The sequence below is a fragment of the Lissotriton vulgaris genome, chromosome 2_2 (genome assembly GCF_964263255.1).
Source record: "Lissotriton vulgaris chromosome 2_2, aLisVul1.2, whole genome shotgun sequence".
Taxonomy (NCBI): Eukaryota; Metazoa; Chordata; class Amphibia; order Caudata; family Salamandridae; genus Lissotriton; species Lissotriton vulgaris.
Window position 1 is genome coordinate 75899760 of NC_141688.1, and position 14982 is coordinate 75914741.

A 14982-nucleotide genomic window follows, 5' to 3' on the forward strand; every position below is an offset into this window, starting at 1 on the left:
TCCCTTACTCTACATGTGTCTGACTGTGTGCTGTGATTTAAAAGATGTAAGTAAAAACCCCTGAAAACAGACCAGACATATTGCACAACAGTCTGTAAAAGGTAACTATTTTTTAGTTCATTCAGAAACCGCACTAATCCCTTGCTCCTACTCTGAACTACTTCCAACTCAGAAATCTATACTCTTGAAAGAGGTCTCTGGATGTTCTGTCTGCCCATCCTGTTCAGTAAGTCATTATGGCTCTTCTGTGCAGTGATGGTGATCTGTGGAGAATGCCTATTACACCCCGCCTTTCACTACCAATTTTTCCCAGACCTCATCCTGCCATGTTACATACATTATTCTTGTTGCAAATGAACCACTTATTATGACCCCCTCAATAGAAACTCATTTTGCAGCATCCTCTCAATGTGCACATATTGGGAAACCTGACTTTCAGTGCCCCATAGAGAAGCATATCTCCATTGTGCCACCGAAAGCCCTCCCCGACAGATGATACTGTTGGAAGTCAACATTTAACTCTGGGTTGTCTATTGTACCAAATCAATTCTAAACAGAAGGACATGTCCTCTGTGAATAATTGAATAGTCACTCTAAAAGGAATGATAATGAAAGGCTATGAAAATATAGGAAGTATTATCGTTGGGGAGGAAATGTGGTCCATTATTGAAAGCGGCAGTATGGACCATTGCTACGCAGAAGTCTCTTGTTTATCTAAAGCAGCACTAGAATTACTTTTAAATACCAAATCCATGTCTGTGCTTGGATCAGTGCATAAATGTCTGATCTTGCCTGGATATCACAGAAGTATAATGTCTTGACCCAGAGTAGTGTCTGTTAGTGACAGTAACTTGGACAAGCTCCAGTTTATGCATAGGGCTGATCACTAACCAAACTCTACTATTGCCTCTCCCACCTACCTCAGGTTGTCTCCTGGTCTTTTTAACAAACAGTAAGTTATATATTCTTCTTTCAGCTACCATTAACTTGGATGCATCTACTGTGTAATAGAAACAATAGGGGCTAGTCTATGTTGAAAATACAGTTCATGGGGAAACTTATTTTTCTTTAGAGTTTACTGCAGAGTACCTCATTGAAACCAGGCATTCCGCTCAGTAGAACATCCCATGCAGTGCAAAAAAGGGTTTGACCTGTAACATTACTCATTAATCATTTAATCTTTATTTCGGCTCTTTTTGGCCATAAAAGATACATTTTAACACAGTACACTATACACATTAAACACACACCAGTAGTGAGCAGAAAACATACATTCCAAAAATTTAAACATAAAAGATCATCCCAGTTAAAAAAGTCATCCCTGTTAAAATAGGCATATAGAAAAAAATCAAATATTTTTACAGTTTTCATTTCCGTAACATTAGATTTGCGGCATGTGCTATATTAGATCACATGCACTACACACTCCCGTCATCTACATCAATAGACCCGACTAGGGTGGCCAAAAATTAGCTATCTTGCAATAGAAGTCAACTGTGGAAATACATTCTCTCGATTATTGATTACAATCTCCCACTTTCCTCTTCTAAAATGTTGGAATGTATGCCTCTAGTGTTGGGCTGTGAAGGATGCACGTTGTGTTTTTTAAGAAGTGCTTTCGATGTTGAGTTCACTTGAAAATACCTCCCTCTGAAACTGACAATGCACCAGGACACGTGCTCCACCTCATATTGTTTTTGTCTGATGAATGCTTCTAGCCCAGATTCCTCCCCTTTAGAATATCCCCAGGCACAAGACTGGATCAGGATAATTTAAACAGCATTACTCCTGCATGCCGGTAGGTGGCATCACACGACTCTGTGCCGACTTAGTAACCGCCCCGGAATAATGGCCACTTCTTTGCGCTAATGTCAGTTTCTTTCTTTCTGCATAGTCATGCGTCAATTTAGAGCTCACACCCAACTTTTTCTTAGTCAATTGATGAGGTTTTTTTCTTCAAAATTACTTTTTCAAGTGTGCAGTGGAAGAATGTTACCTCCTAAAACCACATAGTTTAAGCCTTGCAAAGACTGTTACAAACAGATATCTGGAAACAGATCCCCACAACATTGGTCTCTGATGTTTGGGATAAGTGCATGACTCTGACGGTGCAAGTCCTGTGAGGAGTGTGCCCTCATGAATCCAAAAGCAATCCAGAAAAGTGAAGCTATACGTCGCCAGGCATGGAAAGAAGCCTTGGCAGTCCCACTCGAAGTTAAGTTTGGACTCCTTCCTGCTTTCATGAACATTCCCGAGACAGGACTTTGAGATTCAAATCTTCCAAAAAGCCAACATCGAAGCGGCAGCGCAAGATGGCCAACTGGTATTCGTCCATTTCCACCTGAGAAGTCACAAGGACGAAATTGCAACAAATTGAGGCCTTTAGAGAAGCCATGTTGTGAATTTGTGGCACAGTTCCTGCTACCTCTGGCATGTCTTCTGGACCCAAAGGTCCGCAGAGGTCTCCAGTTGTGTTACTGCCGATTAATTTGTCCTTGGCACAGTCTGTGCCTCTGGAGCCTGCCTTCGGGTCCACCCGAACACCGGAGCCAACTTCCATTCTACATCGACACAGTAAGACAACTCTGTTCCTATAGTCCTCTCCGACTATGAGCGAAATCCATCTTCAGTGGCATGTTTGAATAAGATCCGCAGGCTTCTCAAGAAACACAGAAGCTTCTTTAATGGACATGTCATTTGTTGGGTCTTACATGTTTAGCAAGAGGTCCGATTCAATGTTGGAGCCTTTTAAAGAAAGCTGGTGCGTTCCATAGTCCTTCCTACCCCTGCAAGACAGTATCTTCAACAGTTTTACCCCGTTCAAAGCTACTAAAGATGTTTGGCATAACACTTGTGCCCTGACACTCCGTCTTCAAAATAGGTAACCCGGTCCTTTTGGGGGGCTGGGATCAAACCGACAACACCCAGGCAATCAGGGGAAGCAAAACTCTTAGTCTCCATCACTCAAGCATCCTCATCCAGGCTGCTTTAGGTTGCCTTTGTGGCAAATGACCATCTTTTCAGAGATATATCCTCCATCGGTGGCAAAACGTACCATACAACAGGTGGGTCCTCTAGATCTTCCACCGGGAATATGCCCTATCCTGCAGACTCTTTTGGCAAAAGGAGCCATAGAGCATGTTTGTGCTCAGGAAATGGGGACTGACTGTTACTCCCACTGTTTCCTAGTGTCGAAGAAAGACACAAGGACATTTTAGATGTCATCCCTGTGAAAGCCTGCTTGCAGAAGCACAAATTCAAGATGCTGGTGACTGTGGACCTGCAGGGCTCCTACTTTCATGTATCTGTTCTGCAGTCCCCAGTCCTTGTACTAAGTATGTCTAGGTAGGTCGCTGTGACAGGTTTGTAGCCTGGAGTGTTGTTCGTTGCAACTCTGGCCCTGCAAGGACTTGTATTGGGGCCCTACTAAATGCTATCTGTCAATGTTTAGCGGAGCAGCTGTTTTAATTACCCATTGCAATGAGATTTTTAAAAAGTCTGACGTATTTATTTCCTCCAAAACTATCTGTGATGTCACAGTGGGACCTTACTTTCCTAATGTGCTCGCCATTGGAACCCACGCACACCTGTCCACTACATCTGATACTGTACACTGTGTTTCTGGTTGCTACTCATTTTTTATGTGAAAGAAATCTACACTCTCTTGGCGCAGCCTCCTTATGCCACCTTTTTCACGGACAAAGTGGTACTGTGGTCCAAGGCGGTCTTTTTACCTACGGTTGTTACTGCTTTTGGTCAATGCATCACTCTTCCTACTTTCTTTGCCTCTCCTCAGCCTTAGAAAAAGAAGGAGCGACTTTATCATCTGGACCTTAAAAGAAATATATGCTTCTAAGATTGCATTGCACCAAAGACCACAGAGTTGATCATCAGCTTAGTGTGGGATTCTCTGGAGCAAATAAAGGCAAGGCAGTGCAGAAACCTTTACCCTGCATTTCTCCAACGTTTTAGATGGCTGAGGGGACAGGGGGATGGCTCAAAAATGTCTTGGGTGGTAAGATCAGCAGTGGATTTGTTCAGCAATGAGGGAGGGTGTGTAAATTGAATCTATTTTTATGTACCTGCTTGAATAGTTCTTCTAAAGAAAAAGCTTTAAGTTCACTGACCCCCTGAGAGAGGTAATAGCCACCAAAAAAGATTTCTGTGAAAGAAATTGAAGGGCACACATGCAATGGCTTGAAAGGAGAAAAACAATCAACACACAAAAGGTAAAGTTGGATAAAGATTACTAATAATTCTTGTTATCATGGTGCTTGTCAGAATCCCTCTAGGAAGATAAAACAACCCTCAACCTCAGCTTGTGGCATACTTCATCATTGGGCCCATCTTTATTCCGACAGGTATCATATCCTGGATGGGGTCAACCAGAAATAGTAATGGAGCTCTTGATACTATATATGGGGGATCAGAATTATTTTGTAAGGCAAGTGCATATTAAATTATGTAGATTTAACTAATTCAATATTTTATTCTCGGATATTCTGGCAAGATAAAAAAAATTGAGATAAATGATTAAAGGAAGCTTTTATCCTTCCGTTGTGTGATTCGGCCTAATACCATTGCCACTGAGGGTTAAGAGGTCTTCCTCAGGACTGTAAGAGCCCTATTTCATCTGCCATGACTGACGTTGGAGAAGTAAAAAATAATGGGTGGACAGAAAAGACAAAAAATCATGCAAAGGATACTTGCTTGTATTGCACAGGATTTACCTGTAGAAATGAACTTACATTTGGTTATAAAATCTTCCCAACACGGATTCTGACACACACACCTTGATAACTTCCAATTCTATCTACTTTATCTCTGTTTGTGTGAAGATTCTCTATTTGGGGAGATAGTATTAGAAAATAGTGTTTCTTCTCACTCTTCCGTATGTGTTTGGATATTAAAAAAACAAAGCACCTACTTGTTGCTTTGGCTCAACCAAGTCTTCCTTTATGGATTGTCATATGCATTCAGTTGTGTTATACTAAAGCCAAATGTACATTGAACAGCACGCCGACGGGCAGTACTTAATGTGTAAAAAAATAGGTGCTGGTGCCCAAAGTTTTGCTTAGAAGCCTACGGCTATCAAATTTCAGGGGTGCCAAATCCCAAGGCTGCGTAGCCTTGATCTCACCTCATCCCTAATTTATCTATCACACACACTCTCTGCCCCTCTATCTCATCACGTTTTTTTTCATTCTTGTTTCCTTTCATGGTTACTGTGCTTCTCTTTTTCTAGTCCTCATTTAATCGTCCTTTAGTGTTTTCTCTCTGTTGCCCTGCGTCAAAGACTAATGAGTTCAAATAAGTGCCAGCCCCCCACAAATTAGTGCCAGTTGGCCCCACTGGCAACCATTGAGTGAAATTAAGCACTACCAACAACACATTACAATAGAAAGGAGTAAATCCTAGGTAATATTCTATAAGAAGACATATGTAAGATCACTACCTGGTCCTCTTGCAGTGCATTACTATATAGATAGTCAAGCCTGTCAGGAATCGTAGGTAGTCCGAACATTCCTTAAATCCCTATTCCAGGCATGGTTCAGTTCTGCCTTCAAGCCACTCGCAGCAGGTAGAGTACAGGTGTAGGGTTCAAGGTGGTTGGAGCCTTTTTTGTCCCTGAGCATTTTGATCGGGAGGCCAGCCAACAAGCGATTGGAGTCTTTCTAGTGGTCGTGGGTGTAAGGTGCAAGGTCGGCACGTTTCAGTCAGGCAGCAGGCCAGCAGAGCAGCAGTCCTTGCAGCAGAGCAGCACCGCATTCCTTCTTCCAAAGGTCCAGAGGTGTACTGAAGAGTTGGGTCTGAGGGTCCAATATTTATTCATGGTGTCCATTTTGAAGTAGGAGAATGTTCGGGAGGTTTCCACCCATAAACGTGTTTGATACTTCCTTCTTCCTTGCCATGGTGCCAGCTTTTCTGCAGGCATAAAAGATTGTGAAGCACATTGTCAATATGCTGAGGCAGATCCTTTGTGATGTGTAGGTGTGGTAGGGGATAGCTCCTCCCCCCTATCAAGTCAGAGGTGGCCCATCCTTCCAACACCTCTTCCCCCTTTGTCTCAGTGTCTGGGAGTAATACACAGAGATCAACTGACAGCTACACCTATTCGTGTGGTAGGACAAGAAAATGACAACTTTCTAAAAGTGAGGTGGCGAAGTGAGCTAAAGAATGATAATGGATTCAACCCAGATCTGCGACTGGGGTTGAGTGTCTGAAAAGTTTCAGCGGTCCGTCCATCATCTCTTTGTGTTAACTTTCTAAAAGTGGCATTTTCAGAATTGTGACTTGAAATCCAACTTTACCATTAAAGAGGGTTTTATATTATATTCTTTAGACGCCAAACTCGATATTCCACTTATTAAATGTAATAAGGTGTGAGAAGTTGGCCTGATATATAGTGCTCACTATTCTAGTGATCACTGTGTATCATACCAAACGACCCTTATTGATGATTGGTTGTAAGTCAACCTTATAGACCAGCTATCCTAGTAGCATGGACAAGAGCAGTCTTTAGGCTAAACTCTAGAGGGCGTGTTAAGCCAGCTGTTATACCATCATATATACCCCTTGAACACAAAGTGAAAGGACACCACACAAGTTGTTATGAAAATAAAAGGATATTTATTTATAACAAGTCTACCCTGATCTCTTTTTGAGTCAGGGAGCTAAGCACACAACAAAACTCTTAAGAAAATACTTTAAGTTGCACAATTTACACAAATGCCCGAGGGGCACGAAAAACCATATACTCTAAAAGTAGAATGCGACGAAAAAGGATCTGGACACTTAGATAGTGAACCTACGTTGGAGCCCCGAAATGCTCAGGTTACCTAGCCCAGGGGCTGCGGCTGCATACGGTTCAAAAGACGTCAGGAATCCTCGTTGAAGTCTATGGAGCCTGAAAGAAGAAGTTGCTGGCAGGCGACCAGTGAAGAAGTTCGATGTGATCCAAACCTGGATCGGTGATGGAGACGACCTGAAAGCAGAGGGGACTCAGTTCTTAATCACTAGCCAGTGATTAGTTGGGCACCAGGATGGCACCGGATGAAGTCACCTCGACCAGGTGAGTGGGCGACACTGGACTTGGCTGTCCCTCGGACCAGGAGGCGTTGTCGGCGACCAGGCTGGAGGTGCGAGCTGTCCCACGAAGGTGTCTGCTGTCGGCGATGCTGGTCCCAGGATTGGGGCAACAAACCTTGGCAAAGTCAAGCCCACGCGGTGGTGTCAAGATGGCGTCTGGAGTGGACCAGGAGGGTCCGTGGTGCTCCTCTGTTGTAGGGGAGCTAGGGCCACTCTGGAGCAACCAGACCAGCAATGCAATCGTCGTGGTTCGTCGTCAGGAGGGCTACAAGCCAGCAGGCAAGTGGCCGGACAACGCGGTGAGCAGCAAAGAGCAGAAGGGCCCCACGCAGATCTCGTGGATGCTGGGGGGCTGGACTTCGGTGCTGGAGCTGCTCAGGGTTAGGGCTTCTCAAACCCCAAAGCACTCACTCGAGGATCCCTCGGTGGTCGTGCTGGATAAGCGTCGTGCAGTTTTGAAGATGGCCGGTCCCTTCAGGTCTCGTCACACCCACGAATCTCAGCTGGGCTGATGATGTAGGTAGAGGTCAGAGATGCCAGGGAATCCGGGTCTCGTCGAGCTGGGCAGTCTTGATCCGGAGGATGGACGTGCAGCAAACCGCAAGCGCTTAGATGGTGCCCGCTGGTGCAGGGTGGCTACTCCTTAGCCACAAGGGAGAGTCTTCAGAAATAGTCAAGAGTCCTTTCGTGGAAAGTAGTCAAGATTCGGAATTATCTAATTTGGGAAGGGGGCCCGCTCCTACCTTTATACTAAAGAAAGGGGCTGGCACGCGACTAGGTCCTGCCCATGGGTGGGACCAGGAGGGGGGTGGTTACACCCCTCTCCCTTGTCCGGACTTTCCCCAGCTCAGGGGCTGGTGTGCCCCTGGAACTGGTTTAAGCCGGCATATGCACAGTGAGCACCGGGGTGCCACTTGCAGTCACCTTCCTCTCAGCCTTGCCTACCTGGGATACACAAAACCCTGTCTGGGATGGTGCTAGCACCGCCCCTGACAGGAAACCCTTTGTCCAAGCTCTCCTCGCTGGAGGGACTCCCAGCAGCAGGAGGTCAGACTTGTGTCTGTGGTGGCAGCATCCATTTTGTGATGCTGAGGCTCGAGTTAGCTTTTACCGGGGTTCTCAGTTACATACATGTCGTGTCCCTCTAGAAGGGTGGAATGCTAACCCCGTCGCCAGAATTGGCGAGGGGTTAGTATTCCAATTCGTATGACACCTTACTCGACATGTTTTGATAAAGCGATACCAGAGATAGCAAATAACCGCGAGGATTATAATGCACTTAAGAGTATATGGTACGCGTTATCATGGAACAGCTATTAGGACTTGGCTCCGCAAGCTGCAAACGGGCTCAGCTCATGCCAGAGCACCATCTCACATAATTCCAAGAACTCTCTGCCTTCAGGATTGATAAGGCCTGCCATAGGAGGAATACATGTGTCCATTTTAGGGTTAGATATAGTTATACTATATCTAAAGCAAAGGGTGATTACACCACCTTGCCCCAGCTGTCGTGCAGCCAGTTGTGTCAGATTTGGATGGCCAGCCAGGGGTGGCATAATACATGCTGCAGCCCCTGGTAGGCCCTGGGTACACCTATGCCCTGGATACCTAAGGTATACTGTACAGGGACTGATAAGGTGGCCCAGTACCAATTGGTAAATGCACCTAAGGTACATGTGTGTCAATTTAGAGAGAGAACAGCTAGGCTGTGGGTCTGATTAGCAGGCCCACAGCCAGGGAAAGTCGTAAACCAGTGAAGCAAAAAGCAAAAATCTGGGGTGATCATAGGATTGCAGACCCTACTCTCCTACATAAGGTAACCCAATGTTATCCTATGGGAGAAGTAGACTTCACAATAGTGAAAAACAAAGGCAGGTTTCTTTCACTACCAGGACATGTAAAACTTTAATGTATATGTCCAGCTTTCTAATTACTCCGCACCCTGCCCTTTTGGCTGTGTAGAGCCCGCCCTAGGGTGACATATATGGGTTTAACAGAGAGGTTTAGCCCAAGTGAAAGGGTTTATATTTCCAGGTTAAAATGATAGTTTCAAACTGCACCCACTTGCTTCAATGGCAGGCCTGAGACATACTTAAAGAGCTACTTAAATGGGGCGGCACTATAAGTGTTGCAGGCCCAATAGTGTTATTTACTTTACAGGTCCTGGGTATAGGTAATAAAACCTTGCTAGGGACTTCAATGTAAATTACATTTTCCTAATTGGGGGTTTGCCAACTTCACCATGTTTAAAAGAGAGTGCAATCACTATAGCACTCGTTAGCAGTGGTAAAGTGCACAGGGTCCTAAAGCCAACAAAGACAAATTCAGCAAAAACAGTAGGATTAAGGCAAAAAGTCTGGGGAAAGACCACCCTAAGGCTTACAGCTCTAACATAGCAGTAAAGTAAAATTGCAAGATGGACTCGGGTTTTTTGTGCGAGCATTAGATATGTGCATTGACAGCTGTAATCAACAACAAAACATTTTTAAGAGCAGAAGGCTTTTATTCAAATGTACAAACTGGACAATCAGGGTTACATGGTTCCTTAAGGTCTCTTGTTTACCTGACTATTTCTCCATGAGAAAAACAATGCTAGTCTTGTGATTAGATTGTTGAAATAATGTAAAATTATATTAGGTATAACCAGAGTGCCATAAGGATGAAATGATCTCTAAGTACATCTTTAAATCTTTTATTCAGACTGAGAGCACCAAAGCTTCCTGATGCTACAGCGGATATGGGAATCCACCAGTTCTCCTATGCAGTGATGCCACATGTTGGTGAGTCTCATGGGCTTATTGTTCAGGTAGTTTGGGTTTTTCAGTGCTTGACCATTAGAAGCAAAACTGTTAACTTGCCCATTATTCTTGTACATATGACTGCTGACAAAGTGTGATTTCTATAAGCAACTTAATTGATTCACCCCCACCTACTCTCCCACCACACACACAAGCTTTGGGACAGAGGGTGCTTTTATCAAGAAAGAGTGGACAGTCTCTTCTAGTGTGGGGAATCTTGGAGCACTAGGGATACTTGTCGAAAGCAGCCCTGCTTAGTGGGCAGAAGTGTAATTGTTTTAACTGAGTCATGGCCACAGCCCACTGTCAGTATAGGAAAGATAAACTTATACCTAGGGAATGCCCTTTAGCATTGTGCAACAAATGGAGCTCCAACGTGGATGGGATAAAGATTGTATTCAAACAATATGCAAAGGATGGGGCTCTGGAAATTATGGTGTGAGAGAGGCATGCAGTGGCACTCGCTGCTCATTTAGCTATCTCTAGGGGAGTGATAACAAGAGATATCCAAATTATGAGATAGCAGAAGCTCTGAGTATAGCTGTACAGTCAATCACATTATGGGGTTAGAGGAACCCTGACTCTTCTGTGTATTCCTTATTTCATTAAGTGGTAGCCAACTCTAGTAACCTTTAATTCTCACTGGACTCATTTGTAGGTTCATTCCAGGAAGCTGGTGTGATTCAGAATGCATACAATTTGAATTTTCCTCTTCTCACTGCTGCAAGTGTCTCTGCAGAACAGAAAACCTGGAGTGCATTCTCTGTGCAATCACCAGCCATTATCTTAGAGACCATCAAGCAGGTAAGTTCTGTTGAAACTATATGTGCCTAGTACATTTTAGACATTCCCCAAGTGTTTTTAAGATTACAAAAGAGGATTATGTTAATACTACAAGTTTCTTTCGCTTCCACAAAATGGCTCTCACCCCTACAAATCTCCAACGATTCCATTGGAATGTCATATGTGCACATGCATAGTTATTAGGTTTCACAAAGAGATACATTTCGTGTCTTCATGAGGTTCTTAAAATATACATTTTCAAAGCTCCATTTAAGAAGAAGTCATTTTTCCCATCTAAAAAGATTTTATTTTTCAGTGATTTATGCTATCTGTGAAGAAAGTGTTGCATAGGGTAGCCTTTCTCTTGTTTGTAAAATCATATTGCTTCACAAGGAAGCTTTTGATCTCTATAAATATTTTGTTACACAAGGTGTTACTCTTCTCACATCGAGCTATCATACTCTGCAAGGAAACTCTTTTTATCTTATTCGATTTCACAGTGCACGCCCATATATCCTTAGACTCACCGCTTTATGGAATTAGATACTAGTCTCATTTCTAATCATAATGTTCTGCAAGCACTCAATCCTTACCACGCCTAAAGTGATTCAGTAACATAAAATACATTTCCGACCTTTCTAATGCCTTATATTCATTATTGCAGTCATGTTCTCAAACACAGTTTTATATTCCCACTAGAAACTTTTCTCACTTAAAGAAGAATCATTCCACTTCACCTCTAAAGTCATCAGGTTCCAAAGATCTACATTTTCTTCTCACATGAGTTAAAATGTTAAGCAGCACTACATTCTATGTACCATTATAGGAACTCTTCTGTCCTGTAGAGATATTGACATAATAAGGACTTTTCCCATCTTTATACCCTTTGTGCTACTCATAGAGACAACCTGTGTATCTCAAAAGTGGACATGTTTATTTCTGTAGAGTTTACATTACACAAGAAGATACTCTTAGTGATTTTATGAAACATTGAGGTAACTGGTAAGGTTTTGTGCCTTTATTTAGATGATACCTGCAGAGAAAAACTACCAGTTAAGGTAAATCATTTTTAAGTCGTACCTAGGCACCACATGTGCTGTCTCTTCGAGACATGCTGTATTCACTCGGTGGGCTTACAGCCGCTCATTGTCTTTTTATGTCGTCTCTCCGATTGCCATTCAAAAATGCATTGCTAGCGTTTAATCCTTTTTGTCCCTCCTTTTTGTGTTTGGTTTCCTCCCAAAGAGCACGGTCCAAATACTGTTAAAATTACTCTTCTGTGTTGATGTGTTTATTTGGGGGACAATTTTTTTCTTTGATTCCTTCTTTTGTCACTGTCTGCCCATCATCAGTAGTTCAGCTTCAACGCCCATCACTTAATTTCCCTGTCCCATTCAAATACCGAGATGAAATGTCAGACGCTTCAGACTCTGTTTTAGAAATCGTCTCTTTAATTGTGTCTGGCTTGAAAGTGCAAGGATTTCCCCCAAACTACTCCTCTATGCTGCTTGTAATAATATTTTGACCTTGGCAACATTTTATTTATTGAGTTCTGTATGGTGCAAACTTGACCCGAAGGTGATCACTTTACAGAGTTAGCACAACAGCAATCAATTAAGTTACATAAATAGTAAATAAAAATACATAGTAACGGTATAAAAAGAAGTAGATAAGACATTACCCCTTTCCTCCCAGCCTAGGTCTTCATGGCCTAGCACACCCTCTGGAGGTTACTTGCAATTTCCCCTGCCAACAAGTCCTCCCCCCCCATCCTTCAAGTCTGCCCTGTTTTCCAACTGCAGAATATTCTGCTTGTTATGGGGGGCATACTGCAGATGGAAAACAGCCTAGTCCTACACACTGTGAGGAGGTGAAACTGCGCCAGCAAAGTCACGGCAATGGGAAAACTTCCCCCGTCTTCAACAATATGAAGTTCTCACATTTGCATTATTTTGTGGCAGTAGCGGCTGGCATGGATCTGGGGTTGTGGGTCAGGTGGGGTGGAGGGGAGTCAAAAAAAGAAATCTTATCTTCTTGCATCTCTCCATGTAGTCCCTCTGCTCCAGCCGGAAAAGGAAGCAGGCAGGCTCCCCTGACCAATCACAACTCTGCAATGCAGCATTGTGATTGGTCTGAGATCCGTGGTTTGGCACTCAGATTATAGGGGCCTGTGATGTTCTCCATGCAGTCTGTAATGCAGCCTGCATGGAGAACATGCATCGTGCGCATCACTGTCTGGCCGGCCCGAGAGGGTCCGTCAAACATTTATTTGCACTTTGCCGAATGCCACCATTCCTTTCCCTGCTCTGAGAGCAGAGCAGCCCGCCCGCAAAGACGCAGGAAAAAATTAAATGATAATAACGTCAAGTTATCATTTTATTTTTTCTTCATTTCCACTGCTAAAAGCAGTGGGGCGACGCTCCTCCGCCTCAGCGTAGGAGCCGCCACTGTCTTGTGGCCAACAATTTTTCTTTGGCCACTTCTAGTTATTTCAGAAAAAAGCTCTGTGGCAAACACAGACTCCTCACTCTTGCCCTAGTCTGGCCCACAGGCCTGCCTTGTCCATCTAGCCTACCTTAAATGTTCTGCTGTACAGTGTGTGCACCTCATTATGACATCCCAAAATGTTCTACAAAAAAACAATACATTTAAAAATGCATGCTGTCAGCGTTTTGTGGGACGAAATAAAAGGGTAGAAGCTGCAGAGGTAATGTAAGTAAAACACGCACAGGCAACATATGTGCAGCCACCACCCAATGTGTAATCCAAGTTTGCCTTAATGTAGGACACATGTCTGGCCATAGCTATATTTTCCAATGAATTAAGCCGTTGCTGGTTCCACTTATATTTGTCCTGCAAATAGTGAACAAGCATTTGCAATGCAATGGTCTCGGCATCATTAAAGGTAGAGCTATTGGCATTGCTCATGACATTTTTTTTCTTTAAATCAAAAATAAATGGGCATTGTCATTAACATTGCCAATACACAGCACTCTGCACTCAACAGCACACAATGCTCTGCACACTTGCTCTGCACTCACTGCTCTGCACACTCACTCTGCACACTCACTACTCTGCACACTCACTACTCTGCACACTCACTACTCTGCACACTCACTACTCTGCACACTCACTACTCTGCACACTCACTACTCTGCACACTCACTACTCTGCACACTCACTACTCTGCACACTCACCACTCTGCACTCACCACTCTGCACTCTGCACTCAACACTCTGCCCTCACCACTCTGCACTCACCACTCTGCCCTCACCACTCTGCCCTCACCACTCTGCCCTCACCACTCTGCACTCACCACTCTTATGTATTGGCAATGTTAATGACAATGCCCATTTATTTTTGATTTAAAGAAAAAAAATGTCATGAGCAATGCTAATAGCTCTACCTTTAATGATGCCGAGACCATTGCATTGCAAATGCTTGTTTTTATTTCTATTTACACTTACACTTCTCTTGTTTCTTGGCATTGATATGACTATCACTCTCTCTATTAGGCCGAGGACCGACCTGATGCCCTGGTGATTAGACTATATGAGTCCTATGGCAGTACTGTGGACACATGGATCAGCTCTTTTCTTCCTGTGAAAGAGTTCATACTGTAAGTACAGGCTTTAGTGGCGTTGTGTACATTTAGGTAGGACCTGTGATCATTAAAGGCCAGAGTTTTATATATTTTGGTGAAGCTGTTAAATTGTAGAAATCTACTGAAAATAATTATGAATTAAAGTACTTAATTCACTGCAGCGTTGTGCACATATGGTTTTGGGTTTCTTTCTCAAAGTCTACAAGAGAGACCCACATGCGCGGGCAGCTGCTGGTAAGCTGCCACCATGTACTAATTGTCTAATTGCAACTCAAGGGGGAACGTTTTGTTAAATGAACTGATGGACATTATTAGAACTCATGTGTTAGAAGATCATCAATTATGCATGTTAAGGGACTACTCAGAATTGAACAATGTTTGTTTTAACACTCAATAATGCCAATAAAATATGGTAAAAAAAAGTGTATAAGGGAGATCACGTTGCTTTGAGTTTATAATAATACCTGCCTTGAATGAAGAGTGCAATTGCGTAAGAGACGGCACTTCCCATCGATTCTACGTTTGTTTCCACTTTTAATGACATCATTGTGTTGTGTTCGGTTGTGTTGTGTGGGAAAGAAGACTACCCAGTGTACAGGCAGGTGCCCGAGCACTTAACAACATAGAACAGTAACAGCAGTGGACTTCTCCAAATACCTTAGCACATTTTAGGAACAGTGGCCCTTATGTTCTAGTTGTGCAATTGC

General features: G+C 43.4%; 1 protein-coding gene across 1 annotated transcript in view; it reads left to right on the forward strand.

Annotated features, from left to right (window-relative positions):
* Window positions 1–14982, forward strand: part of MAN2C1 (mannosidase alpha class 2C member 1) — a 362406-nt gene that overhangs the window by 325509 nt on the left and 21915 nt on the right. The window contains exons 23-25 of the mRNA XM_086959311.1: window positions 9790–9869; window positions 10546–10691; window positions 14187–14290. Coding sequence (XP_086815437.1) covers window positions 9790–9869; window positions 10546–10691; window positions 14187–14290 — 330 coding nt within the window. The remainder of the gene's footprint in view (window positions 1–9789; window positions 9870–10545; window positions 10692–14186; window positions 14291–14982) is intronic.